This window comes from Miniopterus schreibersii (genome assembly GCF_964146895.1).
Source record: "Miniopterus schreibersii genome assembly, chromosome: 15".
Lineage (NCBI taxonomy): Eukaryota > Metazoa > Chordata > Mammalia > Chiroptera > Miniopteridae > Miniopterus > Miniopterus schreibersii.
In genome coordinates, this window is record NC_138115.1 from 5,175,660 (window position 1) to 5,200,372 (window position 24,713).

The 24,713-nt window shown below is 43.1% G+C and overlaps 1 protein-coding gene across 2 annotated transcripts in view; it reads right to left on the reverse strand.

Annotated features, from left to right (window-relative positions):
- TAFA1 (TAFA chemokine like family member 1) overlaps nucleotides 1-23,416 on the reverse strand; it is a 474,741-nt gene extending 451,325 nt beyond the window's left edge. The window contains exons 1-2 of one of the 2 annotated variants that reach the window (XM_081159253.1): nucleotides 22,959-23,416; nucleotides 20,920-21,040 (exon numbers count right to left, since the gene is read on the reverse strand). In XM_081159253.1, coding sequence (XP_081015379.1) covers nucleotides 20,920-21,037 — 118 coding nt within the window. In that variant the 5' untranslated portion in view covers nucleotides 21,038-21,040; nucleotides 22,959-23,416. Of the gene's footprint in view, nucleotides 1-20,919; nucleotides 21,731-22,958 lie in introns of those variants that run through there. The other variant, XM_081159254.1, reaches the window with a different exon arrangement.
- Between the last annotated feature and the right edge of the window lie 1,297 nt (nucleotides 23,417-24,713).

Here is a 24,713-nt window from a genome sequence, read left to right on the forward strand (position 1 = left end):
CACAGCCGAACAGGCTGTGGGTCCAAGCTTAGGGAATCTAAAATGTTATTCTGTTCAAAAGGGGGAAACGTGATTCCTTGTGTTTTAGAGCAGCAGTTGAAAGATAGGACACTTCATCTTTCTTAAGATAACACTGGGGGGATTTTTATGGGTCGTGTGAGGACTGCATCATTTGCACTCTCGTGTGGTCACCTCTTGCTTTCTTGGTTAACTCATAAAAGGCTTATTTGTTTGAATTTCTATTAAAATCCTACTCATTGTCAATGGCCAAATGATTGATCCTTTAAATTGGAAAAACTTCTAAGTAGGAAAATTTTCATAGAGCTCTCATTTGGTATAATGATTGGCCATTAAAACTCCTTCAACAAGCTGGCATGACAGAAATTAGAACAAAAATCAAAGGCCACTCAGACCCCTTCCTATTGGCCTGCAGATATTGTAAAGAAATAAATCAATCAATAAATCAGGACACTGGAAGTATAACGGGAACTTCAGAAGAAAAAAATAAGTTGTATAAAGCAAATATTAATGGAGATGGAACAAAGAGGAAATATAAAAGGGAGAGTTACAGAACTAATCCCAGCAGGACAGAAATATGTGTATAGTTATTTTAAAATAGGATAAATAACAGGGACATTAACATCAAAATAAAGATTTTAAAACAGCACTACCAGGGGCTGGATGGGCCAAAGAGAGCCCCTATTTGTCCCCCTAACATTAAAGAGCCCCAAACAAATCCTCCCTATTTACCCCAGTTTGGATAAATTTAAAAGACTCTAAGGCAGAGATTACAATGAAAAATTTGACAAGATATTTTAAAAGGATTTAATAACTCTGTGATCAGAAACTTGGCAAAATTAGAAGCTGATTTTTCAAAGTCTGATAGGAAATTTTAAAGCCTCCTCAGACCCTCCTGTGGATACCCAGGAATGTAAACACAGTCCCCAGCCTCTGAAAACTGAGCAAACCAAAGGGGGAAACGGAAAACAGAAGCTTTTTAATAGCACAAGTGGCTAAAATGCCTTCCTTGCCTAAATCTACCCCTCCAGCCTCCTTAAAAATTGTTTTTCAAGGGCAAGTAAAAATCATAAGTGTTTTCTCTACAAATATTGTTTGTGCTTGTGGTCTCTGTGTTTGTGTACCTGTTTTATGTATGATGTGCTATTTTCTACCTCTGGATGATATTGCTAATTTGTAAAACAGCATTATTTAATTACTTAAACAAGCATTTATATAAAAATTCTCAAAAATATAATAGAAGCTAACAAACGCTCTTTGGGTTCATGTGATTGGGGAAAATGTTCAGAATTAAATCTAATTTATATTTGTTGGTTTAATTAAAATAGGCATGTCTTTAGAGTTAGATTTAAAGATTATACTTTGATTTTACCTAAGTTTACAAAAATAAGTTCATATTATCTCTTACAAAATTTGTCAGCAGGAACAAACCTTGGGATGATAAATGACTTTGGTGTTTCATGGAGTTTTCATGGGTGATCTAAACAAAGTTGTTAAGGATTAATAAACTGAACAGTGTAAATAGGATAAAAAGATTTTGAAGTAAAAACATTTAGCAATAATTGTATGTCATAGTATACGTACTTCAAAGTAGTTTCCAAAATCTTTTGGTAACTTGGAAACTTAGCATTTTTACTAAGTTAAATGATAGAATTTATTGACTATCCAGATCAGCAATCTCCAACCGGCGAGCCACAAGACTGTTTAGAACATGCAATACTTGACTATTTAGTCAGGGCCGCTCACCTCTTTCCCTGAGATTGTCAAGTAAAGAAACAATGACAATAGCCAACACAACAATGGCCGCTGGTGTGAATGAAACAAAATTATACCTATTTTTTTGTCCTATCAGCCAAAAATATATTTTTCTGGTGTGCCACAGAATTTTAATAATTAGTTTATGTGCCGTGAGATGAAAAAGGTTGAAAATCACTGATCTAGATCATTATCAAACAAGGAAATCTGGTAAACATTAATTGCTAAATAAGTCTAAGTTTATCTTTGGCTTCTTATTACAAAGACATTAAGAGATAAATTTGGCCCTTCCGGGCGTGGCTCAGCTGTTGAGCGTTGACCTAGGATCCAGGCGATCGGGGTTCGATTCCCGGCCAGGGCACATGCCCGGGCTGCGGGCTCGATCAATGACTCTCATCATTGATGTTTCTATCTCTCTTTCCCTCTCCTTTCCTCTCTCTGAAATCAATAAAGATATATTTTAAAAAGAGAGAGAGATAAATTTGGATCTGCTAATAAAATTATCTTGCGATTTTGCTGAGGGAGCACACATTTCTAAAACTTATGAAATAACACGTCAATAGAAAGCCCGTGTTTCTAAGGGCTGTGAAACGTGTCAGGGGTTTGCCGATCTGTCAAACACTGGCTGACTCACAATTGCTTACTTGTAGCTGTCATTACAAATTAAGATTGCTAAGTGATAAGAACTCTAATGGAAATGAAAGAAAAATAATGTTTTTAGTAATAGAAGGTATAAGGCATAGAGATACATTTTTGAGGGCATTTAGAGGGGTTTGTCCTAAAATGAGCTGGTTATTTCTGACTAAGCGAACAAGAGACTGAGTTGCACAAGGAAAGTTGTGATTGAAACAGATTCAGTTAAGTATGTGGATCCAAATGGTTCTCTCCCTTCTTAAAAAGGCACAGCATTGTTCTGGACTATTGGTCTGGTCCTGATAACATGGGTAAAGTTTTCTGCCTAGAAAGCAAGGACCTGTGTTCTATCAAAATAACTTTCTATGTTTTATGTTGTCTTAATCAGGACCTTGATTACTTAAGAAAACTGAATATTCTCAATAGTAAAAGCTAAAGTTTTGCTAACAATAATGTAACCTTCTATATTTGCCTTTGAATTTTTTGGTTACTTTGTTTAAATGAATACTTAAGTAATGTTTCATAATAATCTGTAATTTTTTTCATCAAATGTCCAAAGCTTTTGAACATATTTTGACAAAAAACCTACTTCCCAATATTCAAATTTTAAAGAGTCTTTTTCTTGACCTGAAATAATTCTGAGATATTCCAGAGGGACCCTGGAACACCTCAAGAGCTTTATTCTCTCTCCTCATAAAAGGGAAATATTAAACTAATTAGCCTTATTGGGCGTGTTGCATTTCATGGGAAACATTTTCAAATAAGTGACTATAAACTTTTAGGGTTTATTATATGGGTAATAATATTAACATAAATATTCCAAAAATTATATGAAATTTCTAAATTTCTCAAATGCCTTGGTATAATGTTATCACTTATAATTCTGGTTATTTTACTTAAATGTTTTGTGTCATAAGCAAATTTCCTTGTCAATTGCATTATCCTTAACCTTGGGTATTTTAAGTCTTAGAGTCATTGTATTACTGGGATGGTTTTGCATATATGTTTTATCTTCAGAGACTTACAGAGAGGACTCTGACCCTGTAAAAGACGGATTTCTGATGAACTTTCAGATCATACATTGAATTAGGTAAAAAAATTACAGAAATCTAAAGGGAAAAAATGATGGCTTCATAAAACCACTAATAAAACATCAAGATAAACAAGAATGAATTATGTGGGACTGAATGAATTTATGAGGATGATTACAATTTTTATGACTTTATTTGAAATATTACAGATTTTTAAAAATCTTTGTTTGCCAAACTTAAGGAAACTTTTTCTCTTAATCTATGATTTAGAATGATTTGGTAATATTACACCTTTTAATGAATTAAAACATTTAACTCTTTTCCCCTACCTGATTGCTGAAGAATTTGGAAACTCTTAGTGAGTATCCTTATTTTTCATGTCAATATAGTTATTTGCATAAGTTTAATAAGGCCAGTTCTCCTTGTCTCAGGACAGTTGGAAACTGGTTGTATCACCAAGGCTTTGGCTGGAATGTTGTGTTTGAGACATGCACAGGCTTGGATATGACCGGACAACCCTAAGGAAGCCTGACGGATGCATGAAAGCCAGTAGAAAGCCCCCCGGAGAAACAGCCTGCTTACGGGGGTTCCACACTTATCAGGTGAGTCAGAAGAGCCACTTCCTGCCAGGTTCAGGGACCTCAGGATGTTCGAGGAACCTTGAGAAGAGAGGAACTGACCCAAGTCTAAAGGGACCGCAGGCAAACCTGATGGCTAACAGATTTAAGAGCCTAAATTATCAAGTGCTATTCTTGTATTTATACAAATACCAAGACAGGTTTATTAAAACTAGACTAATTTTGCAAATAAATGAGTCTCAATTTGTCTACCTTTGGTACAATATAGATGATTTTAGAGAGAAAAGTTATATTTTCAATAGAAACTATAATATATAACACATAATACATAATATACTAACTTCTAGTTTTGTTGACTTCCTTGAGGGTTTTGTTATTAACTGTAAACTAGACTGGATCCTGAATTCTTCTAGTTTTTCTCAAATATTTGTTTGCTACTTTCTAAACTGATATGTCTAATTTCCTCTCACTTTTGACTTGGAATCACTGAAAACTAAGACCGTCTTTTCCCTGAGCATGCCAAGTACAGCCAAGCTTGATAGAAACTTCAGAGACATTGCTACAGCACCTCGTGCTGGGCCAGCCCGTGCCCAGCGCTGCGCAAGCTGCTGAAGGCTTTGCCTGAACACCCGGTGCCATCGTCGGCACGTGACACTGCAAAGTATTCTTCAAGCCTGGCATCCAGGCATCGTCTCCTGGTAGCTCTCTGGACACGGACACTGGCCTGTAACTTTGTGTCCGTAACGAGAAATGCCTCTTATTAGAGACCTGATTGCTTGCTTACACAATGTGGGCCTCTTTGGGGCGCCCACCTGCATCACCACCTCCGGAAAGGAGACGCAACTCTTAACGAAACTGTCTTATTCTCAGAAGTGAGTAATTGGGTCAACAAAATATGGAGCGATCTACTAGCTTAGCTTTTGGACTGTGAAACTTCTTATTTGAAGTTTCAGAGGAGAGACTGAGGCAGAGCAGAATTTGCCACCCCCAAATATGCCTTTTTAAGATATTGGTTATTTTCTTTTAAGCTTGCTATTTTCCAGAAACAAAAGACTCATGAAAAAGTTTTGACCTTCCCCCTAACTGCCTAAAAAAATGTAGATAGAGGAGCTGCTCCAGGAGGGGAGCTATCGATACAGAGAAGCGCAGTTTAATGTGGCCCGTGTGTGACAGGCAGGGGTCCAAGAAGGCCTCTGATCAAAGTCTTCTCTGTGTCCATTGCTAAGGACGGCTCAGCAGACATTTATTTTTCAAACATTTCCTTTTCCTTCTCCATGTGCATCGCCTTGCTGCCTGTGAAGCCCTTAGCTCACGGTGGCGTATAAGTGTTAACTGCCTGATCTGTCCCTGGGTCCCCTGTTCTTAGGAACCCCCGTAGGTACATACGTGATAAAGTTGGTCATTTCCTCCTATTAATCTTCCTCACGTTAATGTGATTATTATTCCAACCGGAAGCGCGTAGAAGGGTGGGAGGAGATTCCCTGCCCTCCCCCAGCCTTCAGGCTCCTTTTCTCTGTCGTGACGAGCGGTCAGGCCTGTTCCAGACAGACGCCGCCCCCGACTGTGGGTTGAAGGTAACATGGGGCACGTGCCCGCTCCCCCGCCGTGGGCAGGGCGGGAGCAGGAAAGAGCTCTTACTGCCTCAAGCCACTGAGCTTCGAAGCTGATTGGGGGCCACAGCATCGCGTGGCCCAGCAATTTTCAACCTTCATCTCATGGCACATAAACTAATTAATCAAATTCTGTGGCCCACCAAAAATATATATTGTATTTTTTGCTGATCTGCCAAAAGAAGGTATAACTTTGATTCATTCTCACCAGATGGCTATTGTGCTGGCGGTTGTCATCGTTTTATTTGACAGTCTAAGGGAAAAGAGGTCAGGGGCCCTGACTAAATAGTCAGGTGTTGCAGGTTTTAAAATTCTTGCAGCTCATCGGTTGAAAATCACTGACCCGGCCTATTCTGAAGTACATTTATTTCCATCTTACCACTGTCCATCACAACTAACACTAATGATACTGGCAGAGGCAAAGAATCTCAGTATCATAGTCACTAAGAGCATGAGATCTGGAGCCAAATTACCCCAGTTCAAAACCTGGCTTCACCTCTTTTAACTCTGCATTTTGGGCAAGTTATTTAAACTCTCTGAACTTTATTTCCCTCCTCAGTAGAAATAAGAGAACAAGAGTAGCTGCCTCACAGTGGTGAGAGTAGGGATTAACAAAATAATACAGAATTATTAACACAGCGCCAGGTATAAACTTAGACACAGTTGAGGAGGAGTGCCAAGTTAATTATTTTCTTCCAATGTCAGCTTTCACTCCTTATCTCCTGCTGTCTTCAAAACAGTGTTTGAGCACGTTCATTAATCCATGTCAAAGTTGTGCCTTTTTCCTGATCTTCTGACCTTTTCAGATGTTTCTAATGTTTCTTCCTTTCTGCTTCCAGGTCTTCATAACGTTGTTAACGTTGCCTCAAATCCGTTGCTGCCCTAAATCCAGCCCTAAGTCTTGCTACAGCCCTTCCTACTTCTTCAGGTCTCATTTGAAATATATATTTTTAATGAAAGCCTTGGCCAAGATGGTATCTCCCCCCCCCCCCCATTCTAAGGAAGGCAAAAGGGATGGACAGACGGCCTTGGAGCTCCTCAGGAGGCACAGCAGAAAACCAGGGATGTTGGCTTTGGCAGGAACCCCACCGTATCTGCCTGACACTGGCTATGAGATTACAGATACTCTCTGAAGCTTCCACCCCCAAATGCGCCGTTGTGAGCCAGCTTCCTTGAATGAGCCTTGCCGCGTTGCTGCCTCTGGGTGAAGAGCCCCACAGCCAGAAGAAAGAACTCGGCGCCGGCTCTCATTCCCACAACAAGCACATCAACAGGGACTCCAGCTCACAGTAATAATAAACTACCTTGTTTTCAACAATTTAATTAAATACAATTAACTCTGGTTTGTTTTGCCCACCTATTAATGTCAAACCGAATATGAATAGACTCATGAAAAGACTGTAATAAATTCTTTACACTACTGTAAAATTACTCCAATCCTCTGCTCACCAGAAACACTTAACAGCATTTTTGAAGTATGTTAATGAGGACAGTAAAAAAGAGATAGAGTCTTATCAAATAACTTGCAGGGCTTCTCTAAGGCTTTCACCTCTTCAGTGGCGAGCTCTTGCCTGTTTTTAAGAGACTCTGAAACACTAATTGCAAGTTTATTATCATCTTTAATGTCTCTAATCCAGCCTTCTATCTGTATGGGCTCTTCCTTCATGCTGACACAAATTACCTAGGGACTTAAGACATAAGAAACATCGGGACTTTCTTTTTTGCTAAGGTTCAAAATATTAGACACCGTGATACTTGGGCAATCCTTAACACGCAAAGATATCATTTTGTATTCAGAGCAGAAATATGGGGTATACATAGAAGTACACAAAAATGGGACCCTGGGATGCAACCCATGGACATTTAGGTAGTGATCTGTTTATCAGTATATAGTTGGTTTTCTTTCTTTAGTAGTTGGGTCCTATGAAAAAGAGTTAATGGGTTATTATAAGAACAACACAGTTAATAAAAAGAAAAAAAAAAACCTGAAGAAGTATTGATAAGTGGTATATATTTCATTTGACTAGTAGCTCTTTTAATAGAGTTATAATAGATTTATAATCCATTTTGAGAATCACGAAGCACCAATGCTGACTTTTTGGTTGATGCTAATTTTTGGACAGTTTCCTATTAATAAGTTATTGGCCGGAGGTTTAAATCAATCATCCAAACTTTCCTATTATTTGGGGCCCTGCAGACTCTACCAAACGTATTGATTAGAGTGCTCTGGAAGGAAAGATACTGAAAGTATTGACCTCTTCATACTGACTTAGAACTCAAGGCTGATCATTAGGGATCCCAGAGTGGAGATTAGCCATAAAATCCCCATCTCCTTTTCTGAGCACATGGAAAATTACTCAGATGTGTTCATAAAGTGAGTAAATAAGCCCGTTATAAAATTTCTAAAAGTACTCTTTGTATACAGCAAAATATGATGGGTGAATGTGTTAGTATCAAGCAGTCCTTCTCTACCAGCTTTGCCTTGACATTCATGTATTTATATAATAATATAGTGAGATGCCAAGTACTAGACACCTACTGTGTGGCAGGTGTAGCACAGACATCGTCTCCATTTCCCACGTGAGCCTGGAAGGTGGGGATTTTATGAACAGGACTCTCCACTTCATAGGGGAGGCAGGGAGTGACACTGAATTGCCCACACTTGGAGGTAATGGTGTGATAAAGTAGAGTTGGGATATAAACTCCTGGCTTTACTAGTACACCAGCCTGCTCTTACCCCATGACCACTTGGCCAAGAGTCACTGGTGACAAAGAGGGTGAGGTCAGGTAAAAAACCTGCAAGCAGCCAACTCTTTATCCAATTCTCAATGATGTATGTAGTTGCCACACGTATGATGTGTCCTTACCCTGTTCCAGGAATCATTCTAAGTACTTTATGTGTATCAACATGCTTAATCATTTAAGTCAATTTTTAAAAAATATTTTTATTGATTTCAGAGAGAGGAAGGGAAAGGGAGAGAGACAGAAACATCAGTGATGAGTCATTGATCGGCTGCCTCCTGCACGCCCCCTACTGGGGGGTTGAGCCCGCAACCCAGGCCTGTGCCCTGACCGGGAATCGAACCTCAATCTCCTGGATCCTAGGTCGGTGCTCAACTGCTGAGCCACGGCAGCCAGGCATAAGTCATTATTTTTAAATGAGTAGCATGGTCCACTTGGAGGGGGAATCAGTTACATATAAGCGCAGCCTAGTGGTTCTGAGGGTGCTTGTTTTATTGTTTCTAAAATCATTCCTCTCTCTTTGAACAACTCCATGACTGAAGCACTGCTTGGAAGACCCAGAAGTTAAAGCTGGGCTGAAATACAAAAGGTGCCATATTGATTAGCCAAGGACTGCAAGGGCGTCACCCCAGGAAGAGTGAGCTGTGAGTCAGGAACCTGCCATCACTGGCCATGTGCATATTTCAGAGGACAGGGGTGCATTTGTTTTGCAGATAAGAAAAATTTCAAAGGGTGACATCAGATCTGATTATATAAGCAATTTCTACTTAACATGTTATTGGGCCATAAGTCTAGAAAGTTTTATTTGAGAGACAGAAAATTCAGATGTTTGCAGAGACACTGTTGCAAATGATCAAACCACTTACTGGAAAGGTCATCCCATTTTGCAATATTCTAGTTAATTTATAAAGTTTCAACATGATAAATGCAAAAATCTTATCAAAAAGTTAAGTTGCAGTTACAGAGAATTTTCTTCCAGTGTGAAGGAGTCTAATAAATGCAGACTTATCCTATGCTGCTACTTTCTTGCCTGGAGAACAAAAGGGCCTCCAAACTCTAAAAAATAATAATAATAATGTGTTGGGAGACAATAGCCTATACAAAATGCTCAAAAATGAGGTGCTGTTTCTCCAATAAGAAAAGAAAACATGCTTCCACCAGGCCGGTGGGCACAGAAAACTAAGACTAAAGCATTGCTCAGCCACAGGTCTCGAAATGATTGCGTGTCATGGCCAAGCTACGTGCCCAAGACACAGCTGCCTGCAAATGCAGAACTGTGCCCCTCAGCATAGAGACGTTTGTGAGTTAGAATGACCAGCACTCGCTGGCTGATGTTCCTCAAAGCAGGACTTGGTTGTGATGGAAGGAGCACCAGACAGGGAGTCGGCGCACAGCCTCAGCTTCCTCTCGGCTTTATCATTCTTGTCCACAGTTGCAGTTTTGTTCAGTGAGGTCACAGTACCGACCATGTAGGTTGTGGCACAGATCGAACTCCTTAAGAAACAGCCTGTGTCAGGGCCTGTGCACAACACAGACTCAATAAACGGAGCCATTATTCAGAGATGGGGAAACCCGACTTAACCCCCCAAACTCCATGATCTCAAAAAAGTTAATGATCTCTTCTTCAAGGCATTTTTAATCGGTAAAATGGAAAAACATTCTGCAAGGTTATTGGAAGGATTCAATGAAACATTAAATACTTAAGGCCATTCATTCTTTAATTCGCCCAGCAAGCACTTACTTGGCCCTGACCACGTGCCCCAGACACCGTGGAAGGCTTGCCGGATGCTGGGTCCCCCGTGCTCACAGAGCTGAGGATCTGGTGAGGAAAGCAGTGTGCAAGTCCTCGAGGGACTCGGAGAGTCTGGCCGGAGTGCTGTTGCTGCGTTTTGTTAATTAACTGAGTTGCTTTTCATAGAAACTCTAATTGTAGATACTGGGGCTCTTTCCTTCTTACCCAGCTCTCCTTCTGTGCTCATGTGAGCACACTAGATTACAAAACAGCAACAGAGAAAAAAATCTTGCTTCATCTTTAATTGGAATAATATCAAGTTTGTCTAACTAGTTTAGGGCCTATGGCAACTCAGTCCCCCACCCCACCCCCCGCCCTTCTGCCCCTTACCTGCCTCTAAGCCTTTATTTGTTCCCTTCCCTTTAGTGGAACAGGCCACCCTACTAGCCACCCTACTAGCTCACTCTCTGCCAACATCCGAAGCCCAGCCCAGGATCCCCCCCTTCATGAGGGTTTCCCAAATCTTCTCTGCTCAGGATGAATCGCCTCCTGCTCTAGGAGCTCTCGGTTAGAGCTCACATCACAAGCAGCTTGCAGGCTAGACTCACAGCTAGAGAAGGGGAGGGAAAGGATCCAGATTTCTGGAAGAAATGGAAAGGAAGCTTTGCGACTCTCAGAAGTCGGCGGAATTGTCTAAAGCTGCACTACCTCGAACAGCAGTTACTAGACACGAGCTGCCATTGAAATTGGAATTGAAGCGCAGCTCGGCCCGTTTCCCTGTTTCCTGATGAGGCTGCATGGCACGCGTTTTGGGGTAGGAGAGGGATTCTGGAGAACGTCGGTCAGGTGAGTCACAGCAGGGCTGGTCACAGACTCAACTGCGTGCCAGTGTCAGTCAGTGAACAGGTGCTGCCTGCAGAAGAACTGGGAGAGATTCTGAAGTGGCATCTAGGCGCTGTGGGAACAGTCACCGTGATTGATTGCCCAGGCCTGTGACAGACAGAGGGCAGGAGATTGGCTCACAGGCGCCATAAATCTGCTTTTACTTCTAAACAATCTTGGAAGTAGCTGTCAAAAATGTTGTCCTACAAATGTTCACCCAGTGACCTAGATTCTTAAACACATGTCTGTACATGGCATCTTGCATTTTCATCAGATAAAGAAATATAAGAAGCCACGAAGGCCATTGAACTTAATAAGTCATCATCTAGGAGGCTTCCAAATGGCATATTCTCCCGTCTCATACCTTATCTTTCTATTTCAGAAAATGGCTTTATTTTATTTTTTATTATTTTGCTTTGTCATATATTTTAAAATTCAGAGTTCTGTGATGGACTGGCCTCTAGTTACAATTTCTTCACAGAGCGGCGGTGCTCAAACTTTCCTGACCAGGGCACACTGAGGAAGTGAAATAGCAAATTCCCACCCTCCACCTCCCAAGGGGAGAATATTTAGGTAACCAGTGCCTGGGGGATACATTTACGAATCACTAATTACTTTTATAAAACAGCATGAGCCTATTAACGTGCTCATATTTTATAAATGGTGCTCTATGGACACAGAAATAACCATAAAACGTTACTTACCCTGAGACTTACATTGCACAGGCTCAGAGGCTGTACCTATTTGTCACCATACAAATAAGTGTGAGGCTGATTTGTACATACATGTTTTACAGGAAGGATGCAGATGAAACATTTGTGAACCACAATTCAGGAAAGTCTTAAAGTTCAGTCTCCAGCAAATTTAAAATCCAAAATATGTAAATAGGCGTCCTTACAGACTATAGGGTTAACCAAGCAGTTCACAGGGAACTTAATTGATAATGATGAAGCTAGACCCACACTCATTTGTAACTGAAAATCACTAACAACTCAAACAGCACTCAGGATACACTGATACATTGTCCTTTCCCCGAATTTCATGACTTGGAACTATTTGCAGGCAGGCATTCGGTGATGTTTCCAAGAGCTGGGAGCCCTTTTCCTCGTAGGATACTGAACTAAGAAAGCTCAGCCAGCCTTAGTTACATGTCATTTCCAGTAGAGTCATAGCTCACCTGGTGTGTCGCAGCTCTGTAGCCTGCACTTTCATGTGCAAAACGAATACACATGAAATCTTAGGTCACTTGCTCAAAAGAACCATGGCAAAAAAAACTTTGGGTTTTAAGGTAAGTTGACAACCTATTCGTGGACTTTAGACTAGATGCTGAAAGTTTCAATAAAGTGTTACATTAAGGGCATATCTAGGCATCATTCTGATGCCTGCTGCTTCCCTCTGTTTCATTACATTTACAAATTAGTATTTCTCCCAAACCTTAATCTAGAGGAAAATTAATTGATTTTTAGCTAAGATTCAAATGAGACTTCTGCTTAAGCTATTGGCGTCATTCTATAAATGCTCACTGTTTTATCAGACACCACTGAGGCCACTTAGCATCAGACAAAGGGCTCAGAGACCCAGTGTTCCAGCAGGTCGGGTATAACTCAGGCTGCGGCTGGACCACGGGCATAACTGCAAACAGGCAGGAAGGCGCGATAGGGATTCCTGGTGGGCCCCCCTGCCTTGCATCTCCCCGCCCTGCCTGAAAGAAGGATTTGATAATTCCCAGGAATCATTCAGCGCTGGAGCTGGAGGTCATCTCGCCTGAGGTCACTGCGGGCAGCCTTTAGTGGGATCAGGCCCTGAGTCGAGTTTCATTCGGCCCACCTGGCACGTACAAAATTAGGGAAATCACACACAACACCTTTGGTTTCGGGCTCACCTGAAAATATTGCATGCTCTTGCCGTATTGAGCCCGTCTCGGGGCAGTGAGGATGGCTTGTGCCCCCTACACAAGCACATGCTCTTTAGTTGGCGCAGTTCAGCATTTGTAATGTCTGGTCCTCCGGCCCATCCAATCAGTTTGTTACCTGCCTGGTGTATGAAGGTGTTTGGCTGCTCATCAATACAATCATCCAGAAAGTTTTCAAACAGTTTTAGCAGAAGGTTTTTTTAAATATACAAAGGTGATTTTATACTGAATCTTGCTCTATCAAGTGGATAAAATCAATGAATCAGTTCCTATAGTTCATTATTTGGCAGAATATTCCTGCTGTTTGTGGAAGGCGTGGGCACCTCCTTGGACCTGCTGGGCTCCGTGTGAGCATCGCGGGTGCCTCCCAACCCTCTCCCCTGGAGCCTGGCAGCTGGCTCCTTAAGTGAGATCACGAGAGCTCCAGGGTCCTGCTCCTTCCCTGGTCTCTCTCCTCATCAGCGTTAGGCATCAAAAAGGCGCGATGTACTGCTCGCCTGCTGGTATTGTCATTTTTAAAGTGCGTATCTGGAACTCTTGCTTGTTGACCAGAATATATTTACTGAACACTTACACCATATTTATTCATGGGCCATATGACCGGCTGCCTACTGACCCTAACCCAAGATACACTGTCAATCCCAGGGGCTTGGGCGCCTGTCCCGCACCGCGCAGGCCCGTCTAAACCTGGGCCCTGGCCTCTGTCTTCGCTTCAAAGCTCAAGACTCAGCCTGTTCACCGTGTGAGCAGAAACCAGAACAGCCCCGAGGGCGTCTGCAGACTCAGCTAGCTCGGGGTCCTTCTTGGGGAAACTGGAGCACCCCCAGAAGAGACGGGCTAATGAGGTGTAATGAAGATGAGAACAGGTAAGTGCGCCAGCAGGACAGCCACCTCCGCTGAGGACGCAGGAGGTCCCCTCCCTCCCGCCCTCGGTGAGGACTGGTTTGCCCCCTCCCCACACGAAGGACGAATCCGCTCCACAAGCAGGCAGATGCCTCAGCACATCCGTCCATCTTCCCAGAGAAAGTCACTGATACTATCACTTCTCTTTTCTTTCTCTGCAACTGTGTTATGTAAGGATGGAGAAGGAGAGGGAACAGTGGGCTCAGAGGGCCCCTAAGGGCTCTCAGGACTTTATCTTTTGAGAATTCGATTAGTTTACACAAATCGTTAAAAAAAAAAAATTATCCACTTGCCCTGGTTGGGGTAATCAGTGGTACAGGGTCTGATTCCGGGTCAAGAGCAGGTACCTGGGTTGCAGGTTCGACTCCCAACCCTGGTTGGATGTGAGTGGGAGGAAACCAATGGATGTGCCTCTCTTAGGTCAATGTCTCTCCCCCTCCCTCCCTCCCTCCCTTCCCCCCCCCTCCCTTCCCTCTCTCTAAAAGTGGATGGAAAAAATATTGTGGGGTGAAGATTAAACAAACAAACAGATTCGTCTTCTCTTTACCCCACAGAAAGGAAGAATGCTTGTGTAGTGTTTATGTTCTCACTGTTACAAAGATAAAGTGAATTTTTCTCCTGATATCAAAAGGTTTGAAAGCAAAAAGCCTTTCCCTACTTGCTAAGTGAGTTTTCTCTTCAGTCCCTCAAGGCCAAGATTTTAAATCTCTAGGGGAAAAAAAATCATGCCGTGACTGAAAACCATAGAGATTTAATTTTTACTACATTTGTAAGTATATTCTTTGGATTATTTTGATGAATGGAATAGCTGCCAAACACTGAGTGAAGTCCAGTATCTACTCAGATATTGCAAAGGCCCACACGAGTTATACTGACGGCCTAATGTTGACGTCACTCTTCATTTGCTCTGTCTCCAAACTAAACACACACACTCACCCGCGGGTCGTAACTAACGAGGGGATGTTTAAGATTGGACCAGAACAGTCATTCCTTCTTTCCTTCATTATTTCACACATATCTTCTGAGCGCCTACTACATGCCAAGTTTCCCACTAAAAGTGAGAGATAAAAAGACGACTAGCGCAGGACGCCAGGGTTACCTTGGCCACACTCCTCAACACATTTGTGATGTGAACAGTCACTCTCGATGTTGACCAAATAAAAAAAGTTTGGAAGCTTAAGTTAATCACAATCAGGTTTCCTATGTGCAAATCTTTCGGGAACGTCCTTACACTCGCGTGCCCGGCAGGCCTCCGAGAGAACAGCCCCGCGAGCTGCCCAGCGGCCCCCAGGCAGCCCCTCAGGGCCTAGAGCACCAGCAACACCGCCCGCTGGACGCTCCCGGAAAGAAAGGGGCTTCCTGAGATTTTCCTACCTCTACTTCCTCCTGTTCATTACACTGGAAATACTGTTTGATAATATTTCTAATTTTACCATAAAATGATGTCTAGGTAACATTTTGAGCCTTTTATTACAAAGCAATATATACCCACACTTAAAACAAGTCTAAAAATAATGAATTATAGGAAAAGCTCAATTACTCTAGTCCTCTCACTGCAGCGAACTAACACCGTATTAAGGATGTTAATATCCTTCCTGGCATTTCTATGCATGTGCAAGGATGTTTTTCCTCCAAAATTATTCCTGTGCTGACTTTTCTGTTTCTTGTTTTCTTCGCTCAGCAGTAGATGATGGACTTTTTGGACACAGGTGCATATAGACACACGTCATCCCTTGCAATAGCTACCTCGAACCCCCTTGCGCAGATGTGCCATGAGTTGTTTTACCAACTCACTTTTGATGGAGATTAAACTCTCCTCTAATTTTTTGCTATTAAAATAATTGTTGCAGTAACTAAACCTTAACGTATATCTTTTCATACGTGTCCAATCCCTTTGTTAGGATAAATGTCTAGAAATGGAATAGCGTTAGGATTTGCACAGTTTGCATTTAGGGAGACACTGCCAAATTGTTTTTTTAAAATGTTGTACCTGTTTATGCACTCAAGCTTTGAGAATTTTATAGAGTTTAAAATGGGAAGAGGTTTTTCTTTAAGAAATTAACAAGTGAAGGCTAACGTTCATTTGTGCAACTTCTAAATATTTGTTTGTAGTGCAGTATTATATCTATTTTCCTTAACTGTGAATTGAGGCCATAGAGTTGAGTTCACATTTATATAGTACTGTAATGATTCTCTTATAAGTTCATGAGATTTAGAGAAAATATTTATTTGCATCTCTAACTTGGTTTTAAATTTTGGAGGTCTTATCAAATGTTCATAGTTGCACTCTGACCCTGGGACGAGGTCAGGACTATCAAACAGATGATCGATGGACTACCTTTAGCAGACAACAACCGTCTGCCCTAAACTTTACACTGGTTCCCTGCACTCGGCGACCTAGCACTAGTGCAAGTTCTTGAAAAGCCAGTCTGCTGTCGCTATTGCTCTGTTCCTTTTATATTACAATTACACAACAATTCTTTGTTGCAATGTATCTTGGCATTCTCATGCATGTGCCTTCAGCAGCGTTCAATGAAGTAACATGGAACAATGAGGAAAAAATAAGTATGAAGCACACAACAATGCTTTTTAATATTTTAATTTAAAAAACACCCTTTAAAATGAATGGTAATGTTCAGTATATAATAATTAAGCCATAAATGAATACCTCTAAATATATAGTTTGCTTAATATGGCTTTAAATCAGGCCAAGTGTAAGTTACACAAACGATTCTATTCAGAGTAATCTTTTTATACATCATTTCCCTACATCCCTGTCAATAAAATAGCAGTGACTGCAGAATAAATGATTCATTAGGCACTTATAACTTCTTGTCTCATGTAATTTATCTATATAATTTTAAATTACTAGAGACTCTCAAGGATCTTTTCTCACCAAAGTATTTTGAAATTATCCATATTTTATTAAGTTTCAAGGACAACCCTGCACACACACACCCCCACACCCTCACATTAGAAATTAAGTAACCATTTAAGTTGCTGTCATAATTCGCATATTCAGAGCTAATGCTAAGGTAGGAAGTTACATGTAGCAAACCATTCACCCTTTTTCAACTGTTACCCAGCCACTGGCGGCTGCAGGAGTGGAAGCTATTTTAACCCCCTGAAGGAGGAACACCACTTTCACGTTTCATTGTTTGTCTGCCTTCCGAAATGCGGTGCCCTCCTGTACATAAAGTAGGCATGAGTGTTCTTCAAGTTGTTATCATTTCCTGCATTAGCCCCAAAATAAAAATGCAATGTAGCCAAATGTTAAATTATTGAAATTACAAATGTGTTAATCTATAGCACATTTTACTCATTTGTGTAATTTTAAAATTCACTTTCATTTGATTGACTGTTTTAATCTTCCTTAACTAGTGAGTAACTGAAAATAAATGGTGCATTCCTAATACTGTAAGCATGAAAAGTCGGAAGCACTGAGGGAATATATTAGAATCAGTCAGTGTTCTAGTTCACATATTCTTATTCTGTTTGTGTACAAACCCACTGCATTGAGAAGACACATCGCAAACTCGTGGCCTCACAAAAACACTGCCCCGGGTTCATATTTTGACAGCAGAAATTGGCCCAAATCCCTAACCATCTCCTCGGGAGGCCCCGGCTGGCTGGTGCCGGGCAGGGGCACAGTCTGAGGAGGGGAGCAGCGCCCCAGGCTCCCCTCGGCGGCCAGGGCAGCGGATCAGCTCCTGAGAGGCTGAGACTGGCTGCTTGGGACCAGGGCGCCACCAGCCTCGCTGCGCAGGGGACAGCGGCTGCGGGTAAGAGCCGGGCGGGGCCCCCGCCCCAAGCAGGTGAGGAGGCGCTGGACGGCCTGGCTCTCCCTCCGTGTGGGGCCTGAGTGAAAGATCTGTCATTTTTCACATTTCCTGCATACTTGGTATGCACATGGTGTCCGCCGGCTCCTGCTTTATGAAAGAGACAATTTTTCAAGCTTAGGCAAATGTGGCAAAGCTCAGGGTCTGCTGGGGTCTCATTTTTTCTCATCATGTCACTTGTTTTAACTGATTTGAGAAAATGAGATTATGTTTTTCCTCTTTGCTCATTTATCCACCTATTTGTTTATTTATTTGCTCATTTAGAGGTGGATTGTCACAGAGAACTGGCCTGATTTCTCTCTTGTTTTCATACACATTTCATTAGTGTCCCTGAAGATTTAAGACCACAAAGGGAAACATCCCAACTCTCATCACAAAAATCATACATTTACTTTTAAAATCAAAACAGAAGACTGTGTTAAAGAAGACTCCTCTGAATGAAATAATCTAGAATATTGCTATGTCCAAGATCTATTGCTTTAATATTTTCAGCTATTCTTGAAAACCCAAGAAAGTTGAATAAACATATTAGCTACATTAGACTTTCAATTTAATATTGTTTTAATCTTTCTGTATCTAGAAAGAAGTATTTATAGTTTCTTCATTTCATCAATGAATCTGAAATGAGTCTCAAATGTATCAGCACTTGGGGTGGAAATTGGTTTCAGTGTTAGTTTCCTGGGCATTTGAAGCACAGATGGATGGTGTAACACCATGCGTTGGTCATGATAAGCAACTTCTAAGGGTAGGCAATGAGAAAACTAACACTGAGTTTTATTTGTCAGAACCTAATGATGTATTTCTGAGTTTAAAATTATAATATTTTGATAATAAACCTCATAAAGACATGAGTTTACTTATTACAAGTAGCATGGACATAACCCCTCACCAAAAAATCTCAAAGATTAACTGATTAATGGAGACGGTGTATGTGAAAGCTCATTGCAAACTGTACTGTTTTTCGGGACTGTGTGCCTAGAGCGGAAAATAAGACACATCACATTGGGTGATATATTCTAGCCATGTACCTACAGTTAAAAAACAACAGTAAGAGTAAAAACCAAGTTTTTGACCTGACTGTGCATGGACTAGATGTGTGAACAGCAAAGTTTGGTCATCTAGGTCCCTAACACGTCTCAGTCTATTAAGTGGGATGATGTCCGTGATTCCTGGTGTTTATGAAGAGCTTTACAATTCACAAACACTTTCAAGGATGTTATGCCATTTACACCCCCACAACATCCCCAAAGGGGAAACTGAGCTCAGAGAAGAAAGTGACTTGCCCAAGGGCAGGTCACTGATGTTAAGTGGCAGCGATGACGGCCAGTCCCGAGCTGTGCCACGGCCGTGGGCCACCACCCACCAGCTCGGCCACGGGCTCCGTTCAGAATGGGTTTGCAGTTCAAAGGAGTCATGGATTGACGCACCTTGAAAGTTTTCACAAATTAGGCCAAGAGGCTCCCAATTCCCCAGGGGCTACTTGGCAAGACTATCGTCTGCACGGAGAGACAGCACTTGGGGACCAGGCTCCGGCTGAAGCCGGACCGGCCTGCCCCCGACGGCAGGCTGTGCGGTCTCAGGCTGTCCCGGTCCCTCAGGACTTCGTCTCCAAGGCAGAGGAGAAGGGGGGGGGGTCCCCTGACTGTGTAAGGATCAAGCCAGACAATGGGAATTAACCTTGAGCCGGACTGAAACAGTTGCTTTTGTTCTGTTCTCTATTGTTAAGTGTGCCCATGAATGCGGACTTCCCGCGTTATTTCGGCGACTATGTAACAAGTCAAAGACATTTTCGCCAAACAGATTGGTGATCAACTGGACGCAATGTGGGGGTTCCCCAACCCCGTTTGCTGCTCCTGCACCTGGGCACCGAAGCCTCGGTGTCTGGCGGCGTCCGCTCCGGGTTCAGGACGCGCGCCCGGCGGCGGAGCGCGATCCAGGCCAGCCTGCGGGGGCCCCGGCGCCCCTGGCCTTCCCTCCGCCCCCGGGGCGTGGGGGTGCGGGTGGCTGCGGCCCCGAGGCAGCCGCGGGCCTCAGCCCGGAGCTCAGGCCGCCCCCAAGCCCCGTCCCGCGGCGACCCGCCCCTGCGGGAACCAGCTGGCGCGCGGAGGACCCCGCCTGCGCCCGCGCGCCCGGACCCTGCCCAGCTGCAGGCAGCGCCCGGAGGCTGCAGGCAGCGCCCGGCGGGGGTGCTGGGGCCGCGGGCGAGCCCGGGATCGGTGCCCGGGCCGCTGCCAAGCCCGGAGGCAGAGGCGGGGGCGCGGGACCGCGCGGCCGGAGGAGCAGGGCGGAGGCCAGGAGGCCGCGGAGGACCGGAGAGGGGGCGGGGGCCTGGGGCCTGGGGAGCCCGCGATCGCGCGCAACTGGTCCCCGGGGCTCAGACCCGGCGGGGGCGACGGGGGCGACGGGGGCGGCGGGGGCGGCGGGGCGAAGGTGGAGAGCGCAGTAGATGGATGCAAAGGCTGAAGCTAAACCGAAAATGGAAGGAAGCCTTTCCGAGAACCAGGCTGTACAGACAATCGAGCTGGGGGCAGTCACCAGAAAGCTGGAGAGGCAGGAGGGAGGACACCCAGATTTCAGCGAGGCCATGAAAGGGGAAAGAACAGACCAAGAAAGCAAAATGCTTCGGAACTTAAAATTCAATACAGGAAAAAAAAAAATCAGGCTAAAGGGAAGTTGTCCCCGAAACTGCCCAGAGAGGGAGGCGCAGCCGCGGAGCACGCTGGCCAGCAGGCGGTGAAGGGAGCGGAGACAGATTAAGGCAGACAAGAAAGAGTAAGTTACTTTTTAATTTCTTTTTCATTGACAAACTACTTCCAAAGTCAGTTTTGGCACCAACATTTCCACAAAACCCTCAGCCACACATCCACCCAGAGGATAGTATCTATACTAGAAAAAACGCTTCCCAAGAACACACACATCATTTGATCAGCTGCAAAGATCATATTCTGTCCCCTAAAAAACCCTCGTCTTGAAAATTATCCCACCTTTTGCAGAATATTTTGGTTTTGACCAAAGTATCCAAACACAAAGGACTCCTGTGTTTTAGGTGTGTGTGGGGGGGGGGCGGGGCTGACTCTTAAAGAAAACCCCATTTTTGAGAAGTTAATAGAAATACCTCCAAGTCCTTTTAGTAAACACTCTTTTCCCAAAGCATCCAGCCAACAATATGCCTTGGAATTCAGAGGCAAGCTGCCCAGACCATAGCCCTTCATGTCACCTGCCTTTAGCAATCTGCTAGGGAGACGGCGGTGAGACTGGAGGCTGCGAGGAACCGGCCTGCTTACCTGGTCTGTGCAGGTGGTGCTGCTGGAAGGTGTGCTGAAGGGCTCCATGGCAGAGCAGCATTGCACAAGCACCTATCCACAGGTACAGGACCCAGGACATCGCAGAGACCATCGCCATGCTCTAGGAGGACATCAGACAGGGAGGATTAGCCCCAGCTTCAGGCCCCCAGCTCAGTCAGCTCTGCTGATGAGAGAAGGGGGGTCTCGGACGTCATGCCCCTTTGCTACTAGAACAAATGACCCAGCAGAGGTCATGCCATGAGGTGGGATTGAAGCAAAGCACTCTCTAGAAGATCAGGACTTCAATTTTGAAATTCAGGAACACCGAGGCCAAGGATTGCCAAAAACCAAAAATAAGTTAAAGGTTGCCTGTGGCTAAGGCAGTCTGAAACAGAGTATCGAAACCGAACACCCTGTTTCACACAGTGATCTTTAAGTTCTAGCTGTTCCAGGCATTGAAAAGCTGCGGACTCCTTTCCATTCTAACTTCATGGCAAGTCTGACACAAGCCTGAAAGGAAAGAGCGGATTCTTTTTTTTAATTCTACAGTCATGAATTTTTAATCACTGTGCTAGCTTCTAAACTAAGTAATCATTTCTCAGAGGCATTTTGTAATCTCCTGATGGAATCTGTCTTTTCGGCTGGACTTAAAATCAGAAGAAATTGTCTTCAGCCAGAAGGAGTTTCAGAGGCAAGATCTATGCCTCGACCGTAGAGCAAGCCATCATTTACAATATTGCTTTGCTTCCTCAGATCCCATTGTGGCATTTGTTGTATAGTGTTGATGAATATGTATGTACAGGTGGTGTGTGTATTTATGGATGAACATACACCTTTTCGCAGGCGCTGAAACTTTGACAGTCTTATCGGCACCTATAAGGATCTTAGAGCTACAAAGGCTCAGCTGCGCTACATATTGTCCAATTTCTCAAACAACACCTTCTGCTGCATTTCATATTGCCAAATTAATCAACTTGAAACATCTCCCTTACTCAGCCAGGGATATGGAAGCATTTTCTATACAGGAATCCAGCTAAGTATATGCTTTTCTCTTAGAGAGAGAGCTTTAGAACCAAGATCTTTTATTTTTAATTTTTATTTTTTTTAATTTTCCACTGTAAAATCCTACACTTCAATTATTTCAACTATACATTTAAAACCTGCTAGTGACCTCCCATTGTGGCTTCTTTAAGTCATAGAAATTGGTACTCTTTCAAAAATTGTACTGTTCAGAAAGCAAAAATATACATTATGTGTGTGTCTATACAGACATAATACAAGATAATTTATGGGTTTTAAGAGAGAGATGCCTTTAAGAAGGGTTTTAGGATATAATAGACAAATGGTGACAACCATAATTAAGTGCAAAGTAAGGATACATTGTTTCCAACAGCATGTGCTCTTGATGCCCCTGTCTGAGACTCAGATGGACCATTCACTTTGTAATTACTTTCGCTGCTCACTGTTTACTTTTGTACACAGCAGATTTAGCCTCATTGTCTCCAGAACTATCAGTGTAGCATAAATTCCCTTCAGCAGATACATAGCGACACCCCTCCTGTGAATCCTGAGCGAATGCATTTGGGGGCCTTTTCAAAAGACCGTGAAAACTGTAGAAAGACAAAACAGAGGTGACTGTGGCAGGCACTGACTGCTTGTGAATTTCAGGTAAAATGCAGAAGGAATTAATCTAAACTTGAAAAGAAGCCTCAGAACCACCACGGAAACTTACGGTTTCCCGGTGCCTGCCTCCCTCGCTCTCATCCCCACCGGATCCTAGCGCTCAGAGATCACGGTGGCTTGACCTCTGCAGGACTCCCCTTCCTTGCCTTTTTCCATGTAACTTTCTTTAATTCTCAGCATCACTTCCACGGCTCCTACATATCGCTCCCATGGCTCACTCTTCCCCAGAGGTCGTCTCTGTGTTAAGAGGTGTTTTCCCCCAAATAATGCATGCAGCCCGACAGCGTTCTCCAGGGACCATGAATAGGCTACACATCTGCTTTCCGAATCTTAAATCCTTAAAAGGGGCTTCTTACCTGAAAAATCCAGCCAGGAGCAGAGCACTCTATTAGTGTTCATTGGAAAGCTCTAACACTTCCTAAAATCCATCTGTGCCACAATTCGAGATGTTTGTAAAGAGAGCTTCCCAATAGTCTTCTTTATCAGGATTAAAAAGATAGGTTTTTCTCCTCTGATGCTATTTCCACAAGAAAGGAGACACCGGTTCATTCAGACTGTATTGTCAAAAAAGGAGCCAAGGTTTGAGGGGTGAAAACGTTGTCATTTTCACCTTTAAATCATCCCCTGGCATCACCTCTGCCTGACGAGCCCTTTGGAGTGCTGGTGAGACAATGTGCAGTTTCCCGATGAGAGTCAGTTTATAATTAATGACGGACCGTCCCCTCTCCTGTGCATTCGGGGCAGAGTAAGGCATCAAAATGCAGGAGCCGGGCTGCTGTGCGGTGCTGTAAGTAGCAGGAGCCGGTTTCAATACACCCCTCCTCTGTAAAGTCCCACACGTCTTAAAGTGACACTACCCCCTGTTCCAGCCACCGGGAACGGCAGCCCCCCCACTCGCTCACCCGCAGCTCAGGCAGCCCTGCAACTGTGCGTCGCCTGGTATGTGAGGGGAGAGGGTTACCAATAATGCTCATTTGCCAAACGAGCGAAGAGGGAAAGAGAAACAAAAGGAAAAAGCATTCTGCAAAATATTGATAGTGTTAATGGGCGTTAGACTTACAACAGTAAGTGGGAAAGTGAAATATGAGCCATTTCTATCCCCTTAATGTTCTGATAACCGGTAAGTTAACCGAAAATATTAGTAGGTTTGTATAAATTTAAGCCTCTCAATGGTTTTGGCAGCTAAACCCGGGAATATGGTATATCTGGGATACAGTATAAATGTTTATATGCATAAGCCAAGTAAAAACCTTCTGAGTTTTTTAACCTGTTTAATAAATGGAAATATGCCACTTTCAGCATTGAAGACTGGATTTTGACAAAGAAATGCGCTGAAAGCAATATGTTTAAATGTCCCTTTTCCTCAAATAACGTGCTGGGATGGGGATGGGGAGGGGAGGCGCTCAGAAGTTCAACATTTTGTTTCTGGTACCACAGATTGAACACTTGCTTCTTTGGAAATCAAGTGTGTTTGGATCGTACCTAAACGTCAACGATGCATGTAAGGTGACCTCGTTGTCACTTACAGATTGCACTAGCCGTGATTCTCAAAAATGCTCATTCAACTATTTCACAAACCCCTTATAAAGCACCTACTATGTGTACATGCATGGGGACAAGGCAGAGGACGTGACCAATGTGGTCTCCACAGCCATAGGCTATACTGCCTAGTCTTTCATATTACTTTCAAAATCAGGTTAGTTCTTATAATTTCCTCCCTCAAAAACCTTTTGAAATGCTCCAGACTACTCTTGCCTTTCGCAGGCATTATAAAGAAGGTTCGATGCTGCAATGAATCTGTGGAAGCCACTATCTTTCCTCGTGTTACAAACAGTGAGGAGTGAGGGACCCTTCAGGCTCATCAGCCTTCCCACTGGCCTTTCTCGTTGCGTAATGCACACATAATAGCTCTTTGTAACGTATTAACTGTTTAGTAAACCTTACCAATAACAAATTTCAAGATAACAGTAAGCTACTAATCTTACAGTTAAAAATAAGTCAGAAACGCCAGAGTTCCAGCTGGTATTGCATGGCCCATTTCTGTGGTTCATTGTTGCTGTATTGGTGAATATATGTAGAAAGTTGACACAGAATACGCAATATCAAGACAA